The sequence below is a fragment of the Notamacropus eugenii genome, chromosome 5 (assembly GCF_028372415.1).
Source record: "Notamacropus eugenii isolate mMacEug1 chromosome 5, mMacEug1.pri_v2, whole genome shotgun sequence".
NCBI lineage: Eukaryota > Metazoa > Chordata > Mammalia > Diprotodontia > Macropodidae > Notamacropus > Notamacropus eugenii.
In genome coordinates, this window is record NC_092876.1 from 302,146,380 (window position 1) to 302,170,573 (window position 24,194).

At 33.4% G+C, this 24,194-nt stretch overlaps 1 protein-coding gene and 1 long non-coding RNA gene across 2 annotated transcripts in view; one reads left to right on the forward strand and one right to left on the reverse strand.

The window, feature by feature from the left end:
* The window catches only part of LOC140506278 (uncharacterized), a 52,706-nt gene extending 47,002 nt beyond the window's left edge, over window positions 1–5,704 (reverse strand). The window contains exon 1 of the long non-coding RNA XR_011967844.1: window positions 5,621–5,704. This is a non-coding gene — a long non-coding RNA (uncharacterized lncRNA). The remainder of the gene's footprint in view (window positions 1–5,620) is intronic.
* ACTR3 (actin related protein 3) overlaps window positions 1–19,193 on the forward strand; it is a 64,387-nt gene extending 45,194 nt beyond the window's left edge. Inside the window, 7 exon segments of the mRNA XM_072613291.1 lie at window positions 334–441; window positions 4,788–4,931; window positions 7,108–7,281; window positions 12,676–12,768; window positions 12,959–13,084; window positions 15,210–15,293; window positions 18,316–19,193. Of these exon segments, the coding sequence (XP_072469392.1) occupies window positions 334–441; window positions 4,788–4,931; window positions 7,108–7,281; window positions 12,676–12,768; window positions 12,959–13,084; window positions 15,210–15,293; window positions 18,316–18,411 (825 nt within the window). The 3' untranslated portion in view covers window positions 18,412–19,193.
* The last annotated feature ends 5,001 nt before the right edge of the window (window positions 19,194–24,194 follow it).

The following is a 24,194-nucleotide window of genomic DNA, read 5'->3' on the forward strand; positions in this document are numbered from 1 at the left end:
AGAACATTTATGACCTGAATAATTCACATAGTTGTCTGAGTTCCTGTCACCATATTTTTGTAAGTATAACCCGTCTAAATATTTTGAAAAAGTCTAGCTTCTTTTGGATGTAATATTTCATGAGAAATCTCTGCATTTTAAAAGTAATTGTTTACTTTTTTTTAAGTAGAGAAATTGGTAAGATTGTGTGAATGAAAATTCCTTTATTGAAATGAAAATAATGAGCAATTTTGAATTTTCTCATTTTTGGAAGATTTTGCTTTTGAGATTATAAAGTAAATAAAAGTAGTATGCCTTTTGAGATTTCTCACTTTTTCTTTTTTTTTCTTCAAGGCTGTCCTTGCTTTAGCTGCATCTTGGACATCAAGACAAGTAGGAGAGCGGACACTGACTGGTACAGTTATAGACAGTGGAGATGGTGTCACTCATGTCATTCCAGTGGTAAGGTTGTTTTTAAAATATTGAATAAGAATATTAGTTTAAAAAAGCCACTTGGCATAAGCAAAAGCCTGGTATATTTAGAATATATCGACTTTATTAAGATCCCTAAATGTTCCTTCTTTAGTTACTATAATTACTTGAAAATTTTTTTTCAGTTACGGCTGTATTCAGATAAAAATGCCAATATGTGTTTTTAAAAAATACCTCACTCTTGTTGTAAGAAGGCATTACTTTTAGACAATAACATTGCAAAATGTGCAGCTGGAATATGTAGTTTCATATCTTAATCAACAAAAAATTAGTTTTTGTTTTTAGATTTTTTTATAACGATTTGATGACTTTCCATTCATAATTTAGCAATTTAAAGAACCAAAGGCTATTTTACAATTAATATTAAGCATATCAATGTAAGTGAGTTTTATAGTGATTTGTTTTTTATTGAAGTAACATAGTTATGATAGTTTATTAAACCATTGAGTTTCCAGTGCTTAATGGTAAATTACATTGCTTTCTGTTGTACCAAGTGGATTTAAAATGTCTACCGAAAATCACTGAGCTTCATAAGGACCTTTAAATTTTTAATATTTTTATGCAATTGAAGTCATCTTTTAAAGAAACAGTTAAAATACAATTGTGGGGGCACTGAGAGACAGATATCCAAGGTATCTGAATGTGGGGAATATTCTACCGATGTGGAAAAAAAATCTGGGACATTATTGTTGCTGAAAAAGATGACCAAAAGCACATCAGTAAGTCCTGCCTACTCTCCTGTCTGTAAAAAATATTTGTGTCATCTATTCATGATCTGAGGGAATCTTCAGTGAGTTTATTCTTAGTAAGGATGGAACAGGCTTTTTCTAGTTACAGTCAACAGTAGACCAAATCTTTACCTTGTCACAATTAACTGAAAAGTTGTAGAGAATATGAGATCTCATTGGGCTTATTGTTGATTACAAAAAAATCAAGCATTTGATTTGATAGAGGCTCTTTATTTTCTATTCATACATCAAGATCATTGAGGATTCCTTAGATGACTTTTACTGTTTGATGAATTACCTGATTATAAACATCAGGTAAGATATAAAACAGATGTGTGCACATTAAAGGTATTTGCCACTGTGATGGTGGAAAATCTAGTGCAGATTCTGGATTGAGAAGGGATTATTTGTGGATGCTAAATTTCTCCAGATACACCTATTTGTGGAAGACATTGTATCAATTGCATCAAGTTCCAAGGCATTGCAGAACATTCTTTTTTTTTTGTTTTCAGTGTTCTGCAATCACTTCCATATATCTTAGATTTTTCCCCTCCCTCCCTCCTCTACCTCCTCAGTCCCTCCCTGAGACCGCATGCAGTTTTATATAGGTTCTAAACATACATTCCGATTAAATACATTTTCATCTTAGTCATGTTGCATAGAAGAATTAAAGTGAATGGGAGAAATCATAAAACAAACCAAAACATAATACAAAAGAAAATGATCTGTTTCATTCTGCGTTTGAATTCCATAGTTCTTTCCCTGGATGTGGAAGGCATTTTCCCTTAGGAGACCATTGGGAATTATTTAACTCCTTGCATTGCAATGAAGTACTAAAGTCTACCAGAAAAATTCCTCGCACACTGTGGTTGTTGCTGTGTACAGAGTTCTCCTGGTTCTGCTCCTTTCACTCAGCATCAGTTCCAGGACTCTCTGAAGTCCTCCTATTCATCTTTCCTTATAGCACAATAGTATTCCATTACATGCATACCACAATTTATTCAGCCATTCCCCTATTGATGGGTATCCCTTTGATTTCCACAAAGAGAGCTACTATAAATATTTTTGTACATGTGGGACCCTTTCCCATTTTTATGATCTCTTGGAGATACAGTCCTAGAAGTGGTATTGTTGGGTCAAAGGGTGTGCATATTTTTGTAGCCCCTTGGGCATAGTTGCAAATATTGCAGAACATTCTTGAAGAGATCATCGCTCAAAGGAGTTTCACCTATACATTCATCTAGGAAAGACCAAGTAGAATATTTCTTGCCCAGATAGCATCATTCACTTAGATAGACACTATATAGTTTGGACCTTGAACTATGCCCACAGTTGAAAAGAAGTCAGAAAGTGGGCTGAATTACTTTCTGGAAATTTGAAAGTTTTATGCTGCCTCTCCAAGCTTCTCATGAAAGCAAAGGCCCACTTTTTCACTACTAACATTTTTATTGATAATACTATATAGCAGAGAAGATGGGGAGACATGAATGAGTTGTGATCTTCATTATTGGAGGGAACTCCAAAATCAAGAAATCACAGATACATTTGAGTATTGAGAGATTACTGCTTCATTTTCCCATTTACATTTTGAGATTTTATTGCTTCATTATCCTCATTTATATTTTTAATAGTGCTGTTTTAATAAATGTTCCTAAGATAATGCTTTTTAAATGTTGTATTCCAAAATGTAAGTAAGTAATGAAGCAAACCAGATAGGGTGTTAGGCAATGAGTTAGGGGAATCCAGATTCAGATCCTGTCTTAGACAATCACTAGCTAGTAATTTTCTAGCTACTAGCTACTTAACTTCTTTGAGCCTTAGTTTTCTTGTTTGTAAAATGAAGGTAGCAAGAGTCTCTATCTCACTGGGTTGTTATGGGAGGTTAAAATGGAATGTATGTAAAATATTTTGCATATCAAGTCAAGATTCTGTATAAATACAACCTGTGACTTAAGAATCATATCCAGATGGTTACTATCATTGGTAATTACTATCAGAATTTTAAAATGATGTTCATAAGAGGCTAATTTGGTCCAATGATTATCATCTATAGGATGTGCATTAACTTGTAAGTGAATAGAATTGCCAGCAGTTTGGAACAATTCTATGTAATTCTCTGCCTTTGAGGCATTTAAAAACATTCTAAAAAGTGTTCCATAGGCTGTAAACTCCAGTTTTCAAAAATAAGATCATAACAGTGATTTGTTGATTTGAGGAAGAACCAGCAGTAAACAGAATTATTTTCAGTCAAGACAGTTCTAGAGAAAATACAAGAAAAAGCAAAACCATGTAGATAGAAGGTAAAAGTTGAGATTAAAACTGCAATGTGGTCAAAATTTGGTGTTGGATGGTTAATGATGTTTATGATTTGATACAACAAAAAAATTCTGATATCTACAGGCTGGTACCGCAAAACTACCAGGCCTCCCATCTCCCTAAGGCATAGCATGCATGATGCAGCTATTTGTTCAGACAAATATATAGCATTGATGCGTTTTATGAGGTGAAAAAAGTCAGATAGGAAAATTATATTAATGCGTTACTTGAAACAATCATAATTTCAATAAATACTTCAAAGTTTAAGATTGTCTCACACAGATTGATAGATAATCTTATATGCTTTTTATTTGTTCCTTTAAATATTTGTTTTACTATTGATTTAATAAGCTGGGCAAATTTTAATATTCCTGGCAATTTGGAGTTGGAAGTAGAGTTGGTCTCATTCTGCATGACATTACAGATAGAGTGAAACTGCTTCTATTGTTTTGAGAAAAGTTTAGTTTATTCTGGACCAGCTTTTTAAAAAAAGTCAGTTTAAAAAGTCAAATCATTTTGCCTTTGGTTGAATAAAAAAGTATTAGTGCTTCTAATACTTTGTTTTCTAATACTAATGCTTTATATTCTAATACTAATACTGCATATTCATTCTAAGAGCTTTTTAAAGTGTACAATTTGATAGTATGTAGGCTATTCTTAAGTTTAGTTATGCTGAACATGCATTCTTTCAACTTCGTTGCTTTCATTCTTGAGTAATTGAGGTATAGTTGTAAATTCTGCACATATTAATGGAAGAAAAACTTAAAAATAGTAGTTAATTATCTATGTAGGAAAATTTCATTCTGCACTGTCTTAATTTTCAGTATTACTACTACTGTTAGAGGTAGTTAATGAAGAATGTTGTAATTTTAAAAAAAGAAGGAATATTTTTCTGAGATTTAGAGAGTGCATAGATGGAATTCCAGTAGTTACATACTGAATCCAATTAACTTTGCCTTTAAATTGTTAATAGAAATTTGTACCCATCCTTTAAAGCCCTAGTCTAACGCCACCACCTCCCAGATCTTTTCTGTTAATAACTACTCTTCTCCTTATGTAGCAGTTTGTTTTGCATTGACGTAATGCCTTTGTGTTATAATGTCATGTATTTTGATTTTCCTTATACTTTACCTCTCATTGGACTATATAGTCCTCAAGGGGTACGATTTTTGTCTTTGTTTTCCCCAGTTCGTGTCACCAGACCCTGCACCTAATGGGTGCCTAATAAATATTGATTTTAATTTGAACTGACTTTTTTTTTATTACTCCTAGGCTGAAGGGTATGTTATTGGCAGCTGTATCAAGCACATTCCAATTGCTGGGAGAGATATAACATATTTTATTCAGCAGTTATTGAGAGAACGAGAAGTAGGAATTCCTCCTGAACAATCCCTGGAAACAGCTAAGGCAGTGAAGGTAAAGTAGAAATTTATTGAATGGGGCAGGGGGTGGGACTTTCCTAGGAACTGAAAATTAAATTTATAATAAAAAATACTCTGATTGAATAATAGTGCTTGTTCATCTTAAAAGTTATTTACCCATTAAGTTATTGTTGATTACTTACTTGTATTCCTTACAAGTAAGTCCTTGAAAGTTGCTGTCACCTTTATGTCCTTTCTCAGCACTAAAATAGTTGCATTTTAAGAGTGAGCACATTCTTTTAATGAAGCTTTTCACAGCTGACAAAACTTGGAAATGAAAACATTTATACAGCAATGTCATTGCACATTGTTTATATGTATTCCTTTGATAAAAGTAAAATTAATCATCTCTTAATGCAAATTCTTTCACATTTGGTTCAGTAAATTCCTCGTGTTCTCCCTAACATTGTTTTACACATTGCCTTGCTTGATGTCGTATTGTATTCAATAGATTTTAAAATTGGGGAAATTAATATCTGTTTTAAGTATTTTGGCAAATAGAAGTGAAATATGAATTCTGATTTAAATATTTTCATTTACCATAAGTCTCTTATGCACATTTTATTTAACTTATCAGAACATTTGCACCATGTTTATAAATTAATCAACCCTGAAAATGGCACTTATTTGCATATCTAAGGTATGGTCATGCACTTCAGCAGTGCTTAGGGGTAATTCTCTTACCTGAGCATGATATCCTTCCCTTCTTTTTTCCCCATTTCTCTTGCATATCATAAAGTTCTTCTGTTATTCCCTCTAATATCTCACAAACAGAAGATTATTGAAGCTATGTAAATACCATTTCTGTTTTTTTCTTTGTTTTTCAGATGTTTATTCTTTTGGGAGCATTGAAAATTTTAATAAATTATCCATGAAATTGCCAGAAGTATATTGTATGAGTAGGCAAATGTTAGTCTTGTTTGTTTGCTGTTACCTATGGTGACTGACTGGCCAATGTCATTCCTCTTTATAAACTCCTTGTGGGGAAATCAAAAAAGTTACATATATCAGGTTCACTTTATTGCAGACAAAGGATCAGGGCAAAACTAAACTGCTTTTTAAGTAAGCCTCCATATCCTTATGAAACTTCAGTCTGCATAGAGGCTAAGTATCATTTTTATCTGGACTCATCTTTAGGGGACATGTTGTAAGGCATATGACCACTGGCTTCATTCTTTTTTTTTTACCCTCCATAAAGACAGTCACATCGAGTTGTTTGGGTATGGACCTGAAAATAATGAGTAAATGTGTTTTCTGCATTCCTTTAAAAGCACAGTTTATTTTAGTATTTATAATATACCAGGAAGTAGGTTGCCATTGAAAATATATCAACTCATTTTTTTCTTGTTCATGAGTAAGTAACCTAAAGAGATTGGTTTTCATCTTTTCCTGTTTTAAAATTTTATAAAGATTAATATTGTTTAAGCAGTGTTTTTCTTCATTTTAAGTATAATAAATTCAGGGTTACTTTTTGTAACTCCTTTTGGCTTTCTCCTAAGTATGTCATAAAAAACTTCTAAGTATTTCAAAATATGTTTCTTTCCCCTATCTTCTTTTTAGGGATACAGCTTTATTCAAAATTCTCTTCTTTTTCCCCAATTTCTTTCCCTCTCAACCACTCAGTTGGGAAAAATGGAAAATAAAATCTTTAGAACAAATGTGTTTGCCCAGTAGCTTGTGGTCTTAGTTTTATTCATATTAGGACTCAAAAGTCTGTGCAGATTTATGTTGCTCTGTCACTTATTGTAAGGGATTGGTGAATTTTGAAAATTTTTTTCCTTGAATATGTAGCATATACTTTATCCTTTCTGAATTATAAACATTATTATTAATAATGAGTATTACAAAAGGAAGATAGTACTATACTATTTTCATGAATGGTAGATTGGATTTGCATGTTTCATAAAGGAAAAATAGAAATCAGAATTATTATTCTCATTCCGTTCACACCATGGAGTATGAAAATCAAATATAGTAGAATAATAAAATATTTAAATTTGTAAACTGAAATTGTAAAATTATCTGGCAGCCTTGGTAATTTTCCTATATCACTAAATTATTCTCCAAAGTGGTTTTTTTCCTTTACCTGCTTCTAGCTCTCTGAAAATGCCTGTCTTTGTTCCTTTCCATTATGTTTTTTAGAGACTAAATACTTTTTTTTTTTAATTTAGGAACGTTATAGTTACGTCTGCCCAGATTTAGTCAAAGAATTTAACAAGTATGATACAGATGGGTCAAAGTGGATTAAACAGTATACTGGAATCAATGCAATCTCAAAAAAAGAATTTTCCATTGATGTTGGTTATGAGCGGTTCCTGGGTCCAGAAATCTTCTTTCACCCAGAGGTAAGTTTGCTTAATTTAGTCATGCTTCTAAATGTAAGAAAATATTAATTTTAGTTTTAGATATTCACAAGTAGTTTGACAAATATTTCTTGTAGTGAGGGGACTAATCTACCAAATGGGGAAAGAAAACCCAAATTATTCACACTTCTGTTATAAAGTCACCTGAGTAAAAATATGAAAATTTATTTTGTTATATTTTTAGAAACTGAATATTACTTTGTGAAATAATTGTTGATAATGTCTAATAATTGTAAAATTATTATAACAATTTTGAAATGCTTCTGTGTAAGAAAAATTTTCTGTATTAAAATTTTTTTTTTTTGACATTTTAAAATAGTGTTTTGACAGTACAGGTCTTAGTGTGCCTTTATGTTATTAGAATGTTTATTAAGTGTCTACTGTGTATCATATATTCTACTGAATGTAGAGGATACAAAGAAAGGCAAAAGACAGTCCCTGCCCTCCTCACAGTCTGATTGGGGAGACAACATGCAGCCAAGCTACATATGAAATAAGTAGGAAATAATCAGTAGAGGAAAGTCACTACAATTAAGAAGAATCAGAAAGACTCCCAGTAGAAGGTGAGGTTTTAGTTGGGATTTGAAGGAAGCCAAGAAAGTTAAGAGACTGAGATGAGGAAGGAGAGCATTCCAGGCATGAGGGTAACCCAGAGAAAATGCTGGAGCCCAGAAATGGAGCATTTTTTTTTCTTGATCAGTGAGGAGGTCAGTGTCACTGGATCGAAGATTACATGGTGGGAAGTAAGATATGGTAAGACTGGAAAGGTAGGAGGGGGCTAGGTGGGCTAGGTTATGAAGGGCTTTGAATGCCAGAGGATTTTGAATTTGATTCTGGGGGTGAACGGGAGCCACTGGAGTTTTTTGAGTTGGAGGTGTTTGGATTTGTACTTTAGAAAAATCATTTTGGCAACTGAAGTGTAGAATGGAGTGGGGAAGGACTTATTGCAGTAGTCCAAAAAGTGAGACAAGGGCCTATGCTACAATGGTGGCAATATCAGAGGAGAGAAACAGGCATGTTCCAAAGATATCACAAAGGTCAAATTGATAGGCAGAGCTGGGCAACAGATTTCATATATGGGGGAGGGGCAGTAGTGAGAGATACTGAAGAGTACATATTGCAAATATAGTATAGAGGGAGAGGAAAAAAGGGCCCAATATAGAGTCCTGTGAGACATTTACTTCTATGGTAAGCAGACTTGAACTGAATGAAAATATAACAAAAGAAGCTGCGAAGAGATCAGTAGGAGGTAGATCAGAAGATTGTTACCAGTAGAAGAACCAGGAAATTGTCTTGTCACAAAAGCTGAAAGAGAAGACAATATCAAGGACAGAAGGTGGTGGAATTGTCATAGGATCCAGAAAGGTCTAGAAAGATGAGGATTGAGAAAAGGTTTTTTGAGTTTGTCAATTAAGAGATCATAGGTAATTTTTTAAAAAGCAGTTGTAGTTGAAAAATTACATTGGAAGTCAAGACTGTAAAGTTAAGAGGAGAGGGAGAGGAAAGGAAGTGGAGGCACTGAACTTAAAAGGAAACAACATATATATGCCTACATATAGCACCAAAGAGTTTTTTTTTTTAAACTGAGGTAGAATTCACAGCCTTTATGGAAAGTCAGTCATTTTAAATGTTCACATTTGTAGTAGTATTGCTAGAGTTTGGCTGTTTTATAAAAAGACATTCTGTAATTATTGTTAAACATCTACCAGAGCAAACCAGTGACTAATACTGGTAACAGGCAGAGAATCTGAGGCTCCACCTTAGTGAACAGATTAGTTTCATTTATAATCACCAATTCGTTTATATAAATTAATGACTATTAAAATACTTAGCTCTCATAAGTTAAATATTTCCAAATGGAGTATTCATTTGCTTGCCATACTTTTTGGAGAGAGAGGCTACTTAGTCAATTCAATCCAGGCTGAGTTGCAGTGACAGTATCCAGAAGGGTCCTTGGTGACCACTTAATCCTTTTTAAAAATAGGTCAGTGGCTCAGTAAATAGAGTGCTGGGAAATGCTCAGGAAGACCTGAGGTCAACTTTGGCTTTAGACTCTTAATAGCTTTGTGACTCGGGCAAGTCACCTAAACTCTGTTTGGCTTAATCTACTGGATTAGGAAACGGCAAGCCAAGAAAACACCATGGACAGTATTGGCACGCTATGGTCCATAGGGTCATGAAGAGTCTGAACAACAGTTCTTAATTGTATAGATAAAGCAAATTGAGGTCTAAAGAAATCAAATAGCTTATATATTTTAAGAAGCAAAATAACTATGTGACAGAGGCAGAATTAGGTTCTAAGGAGTCCTGTTCCCACTTCAGTACTTTTTCCACTTAGAAATTTTAGAGGTTTCTTCAGCCTTGATGTCCCTTTTCTATCTACCCTTGAGTCCCTATTCTCAAGGATCTGACATTCTATCTGAGGAAGCAGTGTTTACCATGCATAAAAAAACATGCCAGATAAGTACAAAATAAATATAAAATAGTTCCAAAGGGAGGGAACTAGCAATTGGAGAATCAAGAAGAGATTCCCTTGAGTTGAGTGTTGGAGGAAGTAAGGGATTTTAGGATTTGTGGTGAAGAGGGGAATGTGTTATAGGTGTGGACAATTCTCAATAGAAAGACCAGAGAGTACTGTGAATGCAGAACAGCAAGGCCACTTTGGGTCTTTGAGTTCATGAATTAATGTAATAGTATTGGTAATGTAATGGTAATAAGTTTTAGGTTTGGTTGTGGAAGTCTTCAAGAGCCAAATAGAAGAGTATGTTTTATCATAGAGGCAGTACAGAACCATTGGAATTTAATAAATTTAATAAAAATAGGGCAATTGTCTATAGTTACAAAGAAAAGCCACTCTCGCAGCTATGTGGAGGATGGTTTGGAGTGGGGAGAGACCTGTGGCAGGCAGACCAGTTAGGAAGACATTTCAGTAGGTCAACCACATGAGAGATGACAAAGACCTGAGGTGGTGGCGTATGTGAGTGGTAAGACAGCAATAGATGTGAAAGATGTTGTCAAATTAGAAATCTACTACTGGACTGGCAACTGATTAGTTATTTGTAGTGAGCAAGGAATGACGACAGCAAGGTTTCAAGCCTGAGAGACTGAAAGGATGTTGGTATCTTTGACAGAAATTTAAAAAATTAGAAAGATGAGTTCTTTTTGGACATGTTGATTTTGAAATGTCTATGGGACATCCAGTTTGAAGTGTTCACTGAAAGAGCTCAAGAGGGAGACTTAAGCTGGTTATTTAGATCTGGAAGTCATCAATACAGAGATAATTAAACCAATGGGGGCTATTATATTATATATTAATATACATATATTATATTATATATTAAACCAATGAGGTCATGAAGTGAGATCATATATGGAGAGAAGGCCCAAGATAGAGCCTTGGAGTAAGGGTACATGATAAGGATTAGAAGCAAGCAAAGGAAACTTAGTTAGATGTGTAGGAAAACAAAGAGTAGCAAAAAGTGTAGAAGTGATTTGAGAGAGGAGAGTTTAGTTGGACTGATTAAATCTAGGTTTGAGATTGGGAAGAGAAGAAAATTAAGTAAGAGCATGTAGAGAATGTACTGAGGGATGGAGGTATTCATTATCATAGGATGAAGAATGAGTTTTCAAAGGGCAAGTTATAGGGAGATATTGAATGATAGGATACGGTTGCAGGAATGTCAAGAGTTTTTTGGTGATGGAAGTGAATAATATTTGAGTGAAAGCCAGATTAAGGACTTGATTCATCCCTAAGTGTTTGAGGTATAGTGAAATAATAAGTAGGTCACAGGTTTGAGGAACTAATAGGATGTTTGAGGGAACATTATCATGAATGTAGAAGGTCCCCTAAGAAGAGGAAGACAGCCACACTGAGGGGATGGTATACAGCCATTTTCCTATTACCTGGTTTGGATGATACATTTTGATATAAGGTAGGATGACTCAGCTCTGGATTCATCCTCATCTTTATTCTTTGTCCAGGATACAATGTGGTTTGCTTCTATCGTGGACATCCCAACAACTTGGGCTGGCAAACACCTAGGAGTCACCCATTCTGCTTGTATTTTCTTATTACATATCACTTGTGATTTTCTTTTCTCCCCACCCTCTCTTAATATGGTAGTACAGAGTACTGTATAATTCAAGTTAATTAGAACTGTTATATTTCAGGTAAAACCATTTACCCCATCATGCTTCGTAGACTAAAAAAGCTGTACCATTTAGTACCTTTTGTCACCATGTAATAAATAGCTCTAAAATTTCTACGATTAATAAAATGTTCTCTGGCAGCAGATTGGGAGTTTTTGACACTTCTAGGAAGTGCTGATCTGAGTTGTAGATCTACTGTTGAACGAAAAGTGGAATAGAACTTGATCAATCTAATTTATAAGACAGTCTTCACATTTAATTTTGAAAATTTAGTCTTTAAAAATGCAGTATTTCTTTTAATTCATATAGATCAGGATATACGAACACTTGAACGTATCTTTTTTTCAAAGGCTCACCTAATTGAGATTATCTTCATATTTCTGCAGAATTCTTAAGAGGCAACTAGGAGGCAGTGGATAGAATACTGGGCCTGGAGTCAGGAAGACCTCCATTCAGCCTTAGATACTTGCTAAACAAGTGACTCTGAGCTGTTAGTTAATTTGTGTTTGCCTCAGTTTCCTCAACTGTAAAGTAGGAATAATAATACAACCTGTTTTATAGGGTTATAATGCACTGAAAATCAACTGAGATCCTATTTGTACAGCACTTAGCATAGTGTTTGGTATAGGTGCTTAATAAATACTTATTCCTGTTCCCTTGCTGAATATATCTAGTTCCTAGAGCTAACATGTAAAATAATTATTATTTTTCAACTGATAGTATAAGCACATAGAAAAAGAGGGGAACCTGTCCCTCATTATTTAGTTTATAAATGATTTACAATTTTTTCTTCCATCTTATACTAGTACTGATTAATGCTTTCTTTTAAATTAAAATATTTACAAGCATTCATTAGTTATTTCTCAGTTCACTTCATCTTTTTAAATTCAGTATAATCATTTTCATTGCTGTATATATAACGACTTATATATAATCAGCATTTTCTCTCTGATGTTTGATTTATTTATTTTCTGGAATATCTAGTTACTTACTGTGATTTTTGGATGTTAACTTATATTGACAAATAAAAAACAAAATTGGTAACTTAATGTAACTAGTCTAATATATTTTCATCCAGTAGCTATTGTATTTATTATTTATCAATCAAATGCTGTACTTTTGTTTATAAAATTTCTATTATTTTGAAACTAGAAACTTTCAGTTTCTTAACTTTAATGAGTAAGTCCAATAATCACTGGACTTGTGCAATTTGCCTTTTTTTTTCAGTTTGCTAATCCAGACTTCACACAACCTATCTCAGAAGTAGTAGATGAGGTAATTCAGAATTGTCCCATCGATGTCAGACGTCCTCTCTACAAGGTCAGTGTTTTAGTGAAAGTGTCATGTAGGGTAATCCTGTAGTATGTGATAATCAGTTCATTAAATATTGAAAAGGGTCAACATCATTAAAAAACAAACATTTTTGGGGAAAGTACACAAGAGAGTTTTCAGTATTAAAATGGACTCATTAGTATAAGTTTTTTAAATTATTTCAATTTTTCCAATATAGAATATTGTCCTCTCTGGGGGTTCAACCATGTTCAGGGATTTTGGACGTCGACTACAACGAGATTTGAAAAGAACTGTTGATGCAAGGCTGAAACTAAGTGAAGAGTTAAGTGGTGGTAGACTGAAGGTTGGTTTTCTTAATCCATTTTGGGTAGGATATATGTACATGGTATTAACAAATATGATTCAGCTGTTTACATTCTGGTAAAACTTAATCATTAAGACTGTGAGAAGAGTTATGACTGTAATTTTTATGAACTATGTAATGAATTCTTTAAAACATAGATTGTTTACTTAAAGATATTGTAACTTGAGTTATTTGTAACAGTGACTGTTTTACAAAATTTGCAGTGTTGAACGAATGCATATGAAAGTATAAATGTATATTCATTTGTTGGGTTATATACATTTTATATTTATTCTCTTGGAAAATAAATAAAGGGATATTGAGACAAATAGTAGTTGTCTATTTAAATGTAAACCGACACGTTCTGGTGTCTGGTGAGAGACATACTTGATAGCTGATAGCCTTTGTTATTTAATGTTTCGTTACTTTCATGTAGCACATTCCATGGAGTGTAGTGGAATGGAAAAGTGAATGGTGTAATCAAGGCAGAGTTTAAACATTATTGAACTGTGAAGCTATAATGGCATGACCTGAAACTTCAAGCAGTTTCATTTATCTTTGTAATAGGCAACTTTTGTCTTGTACAAAAATATTTTTTCATCTGTGTGTCTCTTTGACTTGGGAAACATTGCTAATCATGCTAATAACCTGTCCAAATCAGAATTCATTGTCTTTTCCTCCAAACACTGCTTCTTTCCAAATTTCTATATTTGTTTTTAAGGCACTACTATTCTTCCATTTTCCCAGGTTCAAAGCACAACCTCAAAATTAAATGTTTCTTGACTTACTGATTCCCGCCTCTCATCCCACCTAGTCAGTCACTTGCCAGATACCACACTTCCGTATCACTCTCATCCACCATCTTCTCTTAAGAAAACTTTTACCACCTCTTGCTTAATTTTTTTTCTGATATCCTTCTAAGTAGTCTCCCTGTCTCAAGTCTTTTCATGACTCCATACCATTCTACACATTGCTGCCAAAGTAATTTTTCATCAGCAGAGATTTCACTCCAGTGGTTTCCTAGTGACTCTAACATAAGAATATAAATTCATCTGGTTAGCTCCTTAAAAAAATATTTATTTTTAGTTTGCAGTATTCACTTTTATAAGATTTTGACTGCTAAGTTTTCTTCCATCCCCCCAAGATGATGTGTAATCTGATATAGTCTGGTTAACTTTTAAAGCCCTGCACGGCTCAGTTTCAACCTGTTTTTCTGGGTTATTCATGCACAACGTTCCATCTCTCAGCTTTCTGCCTTTGTACTAGCTGTGCCCCACATGGTCTTAATCTGAGTCCCTCTCTTCCTTTAAGATTTACCGTTTTCTGCATGAAGCCTTTCTTGATCCCTAAAACTTCTAGATCCCTCTTTTCCAAACTACCTTATATTTAACTACTTTGTATATGCTTGTATTTGTCCACTTTATATTTATGCTGAATATATTTCTATGTGTACTTATTACATTAGAATGTGAGCTTGTTGAGAGATTGTTTAACTCTTTGTACTTGTAACTGAAATGATTGGTGATTGGTTGGTTGATGATATTTTATGCCAGATAGTTAGCATGTATAATTTCTACATTCTTACTACTTTTTAATGCTTAAGTAACAGTAAGTGATCTTAGTTACTGGATTTTGGTTTTCACCAACACATTTTCTGGAGGCTAACAAATTAAAATGAATCTCCCCAAAAACCATATTTGTATGTTTCCAGTCACATAAAAAAATCGATAATATTTTTTGACATGTTTTTAAAACCTTTCATTTCTTTGGTAACTGCTCAAATAAGATTTTTTAAAGTTTAGAATAAAAAAACCAAGGCATTATTAATATTTCCCCCAATGATGGTTTTGGAAGAACTTTGAAATTTTGTTTCTTTTTCATATATCTTAATGATGATCTATAAAACTATGACTACCTTCCGTGTATAAAACATATAGACTATCACCATCCTGTGTATTTAGATCCATTTAAGTTGTTAAATGGATATATCGTTTTTCCTTTTTTCCCCTCTTCCATCAACTATAAGCATTAACTTTTGATTGCATCTGTTTCAGATCATATGTTGACATTTAAACATATTCTCAATTGGCTTTAATATCCCAAATACTTCTTTTTTCTGTTTCAGCCCAAGCCTATTGATGTGCAAGTCATTACACACCACATGCAGCGATATGCAGTATGGTTTGGGGGATCAATGCTGGCTTCCACAGTAAGTTTGCATCAAAATTATCCCTATTTTTAATTTATTTTTGTTTTTCTTCTTGATGCAAATATGATGTTACAGTTTAATATACAGTCAGTAATATACTACAAATTCTTACTAGTTAGGTAAATTCCTTTTCATTTCATTAAACACTTGTAGTCTCTGTATCTGCTCTTTTAAAATGATAAAGTTTGGCATTATTTCTTTATTTTAAAAATTTTTTTTAAGGTGTATTTTTCTGCCATAGTAACTGATAACTTGTGGTTCTATAGCCCTGGAAAGATTTATTTAGAAATTAATGTGGCAGTGCAAGGATAGACATCTCAGTAAGCCCAGGAAAGATTTCTTTATTGAGTTTTGTGGAAGTTATAAGGACATACATATCAATATTTTCTTTTCTGAAAGTGACGTGGTATAGTGGAATAAACACAGTACTTGAATTCAGAACATCTGAATTCAAGTCTCAACTTAAACATTTTTTAACCATGTGACTTTGGGCAAGTTACTTAAGTCAATTAGTTATCTCATTTCCCACAAAATTAAATAAGGTTACTTTCTGCCCAGACATATGACAGTAGCAACATTAACTGCTTTAACATACTACAATATAAAATGAGAATTATTTATTAACTTTTATGGATAGAGCATGAGATTATTCTGAATTATTGCTTTTCACAACAAATTCTGTTCCCCACTTATTCAGTAGGAAAATCAAAACAAATGAAAAACTCATTTACTCTTATTTTAAAGAGGAGGCTAAAAAATGTTATCCATGACATTGAGGGAAACATCTTAAAATAAGCAATTCTACAGATCAAAGTATGGAGCTGAAAGGGCACTAGTTCTGGAGTCAGAGGATGTGGGTTCAAATTCTGTCTCTTACTACTATTGACCGTGGGCAGCTCACTACTCCTGATCTGAAGTTGAGGGGTTTGGACTTGTTGGTTTCTGAGGTCCCTTGCAGTTCTAGATCTATAATGCTGTGAAATATAAGTTTTGGCAAACTAAAGAAAAACAGTCCTTTTAAAAAATTGTTGTCTTCAAGCATACGGAGAACATGCAAGGAAAAAATAATTTGTTTCCATGAGAAATTTCAAGTCATAGATTACAAAATTTTATTGATAGAAAGGGACCTCAGATCATATGTTCCAATCCTCATTTTAAAGATTGTTTTCAGTTAGGATATAACCCAACTAACATTCTTCTAGCTCTCTGGAAATAAGGAAACAAAGAGGACATGATTTGCACTTACCTGGCCTTGAGTACAGTATTATATCTGTCAAAGATATCTATCTAATTGGAAGTCAAACTAAGAAGTTTGGAAGATGGTTATGCTAGTGTGTAGATTTGAAACTTGTCTCCATCTTCACTTTCATCCCATTTTTAGATTTCTGATTCATCTGAAGTTTGTGGAAGTGGACTTCAGGCAGTATAGCCAAATATTAAGGGGAAGTTCACCTTTCTTACCTAAAATATTTCTAGTCTTTAGTTTACTATATCAGTTAAAAACGCAAAGCCAAACCTAAAAAACTAATCCAAAACAAAAACCCATGTCTCAACTGTCTCAGCATTGATACTTGCTAGAAAAATATTTGAGCATAAATCATACCCCCCCTCAGAGAGATGGTAGGCTTAATTTTTTAAAAATTCATTTTGAAATTAAATAGAAAAAGACCAAAAAAATTTCCACGTTCACAGCACAACATGGAGAGGATTTGATGTGAAACTGAATCACCATTTCACTGTTTACTTTAAAAGAAAAACCCAACAAAACTGATAAAATACTATACATCATTTTCAAAATGACTGTCCTTTTCTTTGTTTTCTTCTGAGATTTCTTTTGTTGTCTGCCCTCCCCACCCCACACTAGAAAAGGCTACCATTAAGCACAACTATGTATATGTATAAGTAAAACCATACTATACATACTTATATTTATCAGTTCTTTCTCTGGAGGTGGATAGCATCTTCCTTTATAAATCTTTTGTAGTTGATTTGAGTGTTTATAACACTCAAAATAATGTAGTCATTTACAGTTGTTCTTTGAATAATATTGTTATTACTATATACAGTGTTCTCTTGATTCTACTCCTTTCACCATTTCTTATTTCATGCAAGTCTTTCTATGTCCTTTTTTTTGGAGGGGGGAAGGCAAGACAATCTGGGTTAAGTGACTTGCCCAAGGTCACACAACTAGTAAGTGTCAATTGTCAGAGGCCTGATTTGAACTCAGGTCTTCCTGACTTCAGGACCCGGTGTTCTATTCATTGGACTACCTAGCTACCCCTTATGTCTTTCTAAAATCAACCCACTCATCATTTCTTCTGGCTCAGTAGTATATAGCATTCCATTACAGTCATGTACCACAACTTTTTAGCCATTCTCCAATTGATGGGTTTCCCCTAAATTTCCAGTTCTTTGCTATCACAAAAAGAGCTGCTATAAATACTTAGAATGTTCTTACTTCTTTTCTTTTTAACCTGATCACTTTGTGAAATAGCCCCAAGAGTGGTATGGCTTAGTCAATTTTATAGCTTTTTCAGTGCCTAATTCAAGAAATGATGAACTTAAAATCCAGAATGAAGGCAGGGTTTTGGGTGTGGCTAATATTGGAATTTGTATCGTTGGACTTATAAGTGTTATCTTTGAGTTTTATTTTGTTTTTAATTGGCCATAGCTGGGAGGGGTAGTGGGATAGATAACTAATACTTGTAAAAATAAGTGCTTGTAAAGTAATTAGAAAAAGTTTTTGGAGATAGGAAGTGAATATAAAGCTTTGTTGAAATACAACAGCAACAGAATGCTTTGAGCCAAGTTTCTTTTTGACCTAGACTCTTCATTTGTGAAATAAGGGTTATGAAGTAAATCTTTTCACAGTAGTACTGCCAGTGATTGGATTTCAGAGATTTTTTTCCCAAAGCAAACATAGTAGACCTGGATGATCCAGATGGTGTAGCTAAAAGTACGCTCATTTTAAAATATATTGCATAGTAACAAATGTTGACAGTTTTTGTATTTTCTTTTTCAGCCTGAGTTCTACCAAGTATGCCACACCAAAAAGGATTATGAAGAAATTGGACCTAGTATTTGCCGCCACAACCCAGTGTTTGGGGTCATGTCTTAAAATTGACTTCATAGTTATAACAGTTAGGGAGCTGGGGGAGAGCTCATCTTTCTGATTACCTGTTTTGTCTGGATGGCTGATATTAAGATAGCAAACTGACTTGACAAGGAAAAGACCAAACATAATTCAGCAGGAATATTTTAATAAATGTATCAAGTTACGAATGTAGAAGAAAGCCAAAATGATTAAAAGTGTTTTACTTTAGATAATATTTGAGTATGTGTGTAACAAAAAGAAAGTGGGTTTTAGTTCTTTCTGTGACTGGATATTTTGTATATTAATGGATTATCCAAGATTTGATGGAATTTAACGGTATGTAGATAGCTCTATAATGCTTGAATTGTATACTTCCAGATGTGTACAATGCAAGAGCTTGTTTATATTTCATACTTTTTTATACTTTGAGGAAAAAATGTCAAAAACTGTCATATTTGAGAAAAAGAGAGACCAACTCTAAGGTAAATTTAGAACAAAAGTCTCATGACACTTGCTTACACACTCATGTTATTCTAGTTATTAAAAATTTCAACCATCCAAAAAAAAAAAATCTGGTTGTTTTTGCAAGTGCTTTTTGGAACTAAAGCTAGTATCTTGGATTAACTGATGCCTGCTAGTGCTTTCTGAATACTCTCATTCTGTTTCTTGCTTTAAAAGTAAAGACAAGATTGTTGGACCAGTATTGCAGTTATGTAGTGTCATTTCTGATAAAAAAGAAATCTGAATATCAAAATTGGTGTACTAAGCATAACACCATTCCAATAAAGACACAAAATTTCTTTTGATGTTTGTTTGAAGCTCTTCAATATCCTTACAAGCTGAATGATAAATCTTTTCTGAAGACCTCACAATCAACAGTTGGGTTAGCAAGATGAATTTTTTTATGTGCTTTGTACAAACAAGTGTGTAATTTTAGAACTAAAATATTGACTGCTTTCGTTTTGATAATTGTACCAACATTTGATATTTTCATTTGCATAATAAATTTTCACAGTTTGAATTTTTTTCCCAGTCACCAACAATATCATGCAAGTTAGATTTTCATTGCATTTTTAAATCTCTGGATCATGCAAAAAAAAAAAAAAAGAAAAAAGAAAATAAATTGAAACTGAACTACCTTTTCTAATGTTTTTTAAAAAGCAATATAATTTCATTTTATGTATATTAGATGTGATTTCTTCTACATTCTATTGAAATTGTGGAAATCGAAATCTTTATAATGTGTGTGTGGTGGGAAAAATTATCTTGAACTCAGTTATACAACTGTTATGTACAAAAGACCACAAGAGGGAAATCTTTTAGACAGTTTTTTGTTCTGTGGTATGATTGCATCAGTAAATGTCAATATTTGAAGTGTAAAATGTGTTATCCTTGAAATTAATATATAGCTAGAACATTAAAGTAAATCTATCTAAAAGATGAAGACCAATTTTTTAAGAAGTTGCAGTATGTTTTAGTTTAGGTACAGAATTTGGGAGCAAAAACTAGTTTTCATTTGGAATGATTCTGAAATGTGAGAATTTACTAAATATATGTGAAACTTCATTCTTTGAGAATGGGAGTAAATGCTAATAGAATGTATGTCATGTATCCTTTGTAGCAATCATTTTTCAAAGATCATGTGGTTTAGAAATAAATTGGATAAACAGTGAAAAAGGAGTTCTCTCTCCCCCCATCCATTTAAGGATTGTTTAAATCCCTAAATTTGTTTCATTTAGGACGAGTTTTATGATTTGGGCAAATGAACTGGAATTACATGGTTACTAAATTGTTGATTATAAGTGAATGTTTTTATGGCGAAAAAAATTTCTCTGGAATATTTTAAAAAAGCCAAACCACTTCAGAAATTAACTGTTTGATAACTATTGCAAATGTTGAATCAAGATGAGCAAATCTGTTTCATTGGACATGATATTTACAGTGGCCTTTTGAAGAGAGCATTGGAGTCTGTTCCTTTCCTTCCTTGTCTTCCTCTCTATCCTTTCCTTTTCCTTTCTCCTTCCTTCTCTTTCCATGTTCCTTTGAATGTAAGAAGGTAAACTATTATTTCCACTAATTTAGTTCTCAGTAAGAATTGGCAATAATTTAAACTTTACTTTCTCAGTTGATGGAATTTGAGAACGTGGGGAAAACTTGTGAGTCCGTTTAGAAAACAAAACCTCCTATCTAAAATACAGCCCATATGCTTTTATTTGTTTCTTTCCTTAGCATCTTCTGATAAAGGAATATAAGATGGACATATATTCACATGGCCAATAGTCTTTTACTTGTAAAGCCTGCTTCAGTAGAGTTTGAAATGACAGAAATCTAGGAGCCATTCTTCCAAATATTTATAGAGAATGAAACATTTAAGTCATCTTTAAAAACATGTTAAGAATGTTATATATCTCATTTATATTTGAATTTATTATGAGCCTTTCAGTATCTGTTTTTGTTTTTAAATTAACTTAGAAAAATAGACTTTGCTCTTTTAAATAACCTTTAAAATGATATCAGTGTGTTTGTAAAATTATCAGGGAATAACTTGTTTAGTTAGGATACCTTATGCTGTTGTATGAAGCAGCAACCTTAAATATTATCCATTTCAAATGAGGTAATAATGTAAAAAGTTATAGACTGCAAAGCACTTCACATACATGTATACTATACCTATATACACAGACACATACACATATCCAGGAAATTTCACATTTTCTTTTTATTCTTATCCATATAACTTTGACCCTAGTGACTTGTATTCCTAGATAATGCGTGTATTTCCATTAAAGGTATATGTACTCTCCTGTGAGTGACATCCTCGTGCCACTCCTCTACCTGATTCTGGCACAAAAACTTCAAATCTAGCCATGTGGACTGGGATACTTGTAAACAGGGATCTAGATGATAACTTTTGCTGTTCCTACATTTGGATTGAAATCCTTTGAAATAATCCTGAAAGGAATAGAGAATCCTTTAATGTGGAGGATGGTGGTGGCAGGAAAGTGGTGACAGCAGGAGCTGAAGATATTGCCTTCAAGTCCCATGTTGAAGTTGACCCTATAGCTGATGTTTTTGAATCTGTGGTAGGACAGCATTGATCTGGGAGCAGTTGTGCACTTCAGTAAAAGGGGGCTCTCTGCATCTGAGTACAGCATTGCTTATGAAGACTTGCCTTTCAAAATATCTTGTTATAATTAGATTTTTTATTTTAAGGAAAAAAAACTCAAATCTTTAAGTAGTTGATTTTCTTCATACAATATGCCTTCAATTAAACTGATGAATTTTGAATGTGAAACTATAATAAAACCTACTTGAATTGAGTTCTTCCCTTACATAGGTTGGGACAAAATCACTTTAATAATTTACAGAGTACTGCTTCATAAGTGAGAATTAACTTGCATTGATCTCTGATCTAGTCAGTCAATATGCCTCTTAACAGAATACATCCTGACCCCTCCCTTCCATGTCTTCATTTCTCTCTGATGCATAATGTGTTTTTTACCACTTCAACTCTATACTAAGTTGGTAATATATTGCAAATTATCCACCACTGGAAAAAATCTTCCAACAGCATCTGACTTGAAAATGTGAATGAGCAATCGATCATGCCTATTTTCAGGTGTCCTAATTTTTTTTTAAGCTTTGACATTTTGTTATTTTGAAATATTAAGTCTAGGGACTAATTTGGGCTTTAATGAGGAGTGGGTGAAAGAAAGGTCATTGGATTTGGAGTCAGCCGAATTTAAACATCTCAGATGTGTCTAATCTTGGTCAATCAACAAACATTTTTTTAGAAGTGTAATACTGTTTACTAGGCATTGTGTTAATTGCTGCGCTTACACATGAAAGTGATCTTACAGAGTGAACGTTCTAATAAAAGGGTACAACACATTGGGAGTAGTTACTGAGTCAAGATCAGGCAGATGCAGGACCAAATGCAACCTTAGGACACTATAATGCCATTTTCAGTAGCATTGCTTATTCTTAGAGGAATATGTAGAAAGGGGAATAATGATGGGGCAAGTTCCAAATACCTCTACCATATAGGCCCTGGTCTGTGAGGTGGATGGGATATGAAACATTGCTTAGGGTTGGCTAATTATAGTAAATAAGGTGAGTTTTTACTTTCTCTTTGGGTCAGTAATAATAGTAGTTGAAATATTAGTAGGGTAAGAGTTACAGAACACATTACGTGGGAAGCTGTATGATTTGGGTAATGCTGGGAAGATCTGGGTTCTGATTCTACCCCTGATACAAATTGATCACAGGCAGGTGACTAAACTGAATCTCAGAGCCCTTATCTATAAAATGGAAATGATTAACAGAATTGTAAGGTCCAAATGAGTTAATATGTACATCACATGCTTTGAAACTTATTAAGATATTAGACGAATGTCAGTTGTGGTTCTGTAGACTGTAGACTTGTATATAACCATCACAACTTTGGTCACATGGTTAGTTGTTGGGAGTGCTATTTAAACCTAGATCTTTTCCTGACTCCAAGTCTAAGTATTCTCTATTATGCCATTTAACTTCCTTGTACGTTACCTTATTTGAAAAATGGGTAAAGATGAAATACAAGGTTTATCCCAGAACTAATTGCTACAGTATTATCAAGATGTATGCATTTCAACTTTATTAGAACATGGAGAACTTGCCCTTCTCAAAATACAGTTTGCAGTAACTATGCTAGCATTTCTTTAAGAATAAATAGCACATTTATTATTGATCATACCTAGAAAGTTCTGCAGTGTTCAGTGGCTTCGTGCCGGCAGCACAATGTCATTCACAAAGAGTGGCAACTGAGAACAATTCTTCAATTTGGTCTCTTCACCGAATCCCTCCAAGGCTTGGTTGGTAAGTAAACACCTTTGGCAAATACATGTCTCCTTGTGATTTTTTCCCTGAATTATATTAATAATAAGTGAAGTTGAACACAGTTATTTAATATTTGAAAATAAAGAATTTTAACCTGCATGGGAAACAAAGGAGAGCCTTTACATGACATTTTGCTCTATGAATGAAATGCTACTTCATAGTCAACTAAGTGTAATCCTGTGTTTTCTACATCTCTTCAGTAAGTTGTGTGAGGTAAAAGATGTTTTATACTGTGAAATATTGCTTCTGACATCTTTATCTTTCTAGTTAACTCATCAAGGATGGCCTGGAGATATACATATATATGTATATGTGTATGTATGTATATATATATGAAAGATTATGAAAATAGCTTAGTACATTGATCAACATTTATTACTTTCCTGTTATGTGTCATGTATCATGCTAGGATTTGTGGGTAGAGGCCACAGTCCCAGTTCTCAAGAAGTTTGTAATCTTATTTGGAGAAACAGCATGCACATAAGTAATACAAGATAATTCAGAAATGAGGAGAAAATACTTTGTAGATGGTGGAGGGAGGTGAAGTATTAGGAAAGGCCTCATTTAGGAGATGGTATTCGAAGCTTCGAAAGAATTGAGATGATTAGAAATTGGGCATTCAAGGTGGAGGGCCAGTTCGTACAAAGGTACAGAGATGGATGGTGGTGTATCATGTGAAAAGTAGTTAAAATGAGTGTGGCAGGGAGTAATATATAAGAAGTCTGTAAATAAGGCATTTTGTGAAGGGAGATAAATGCCAAAGAAATTTAGGTTTTTATCTTGTAATCAGTAGAGCTACAAGAACTTTTTGAGTAGGCAAGTCATGGGTTTGTGCTTCATGATCATTTTATCAGCTTTAGAGAATTTATTAGAGAGATGAAGAGACTGGTGGTAGGGCAATTATAATTAGGCTAAGTTAGCAAGATTTA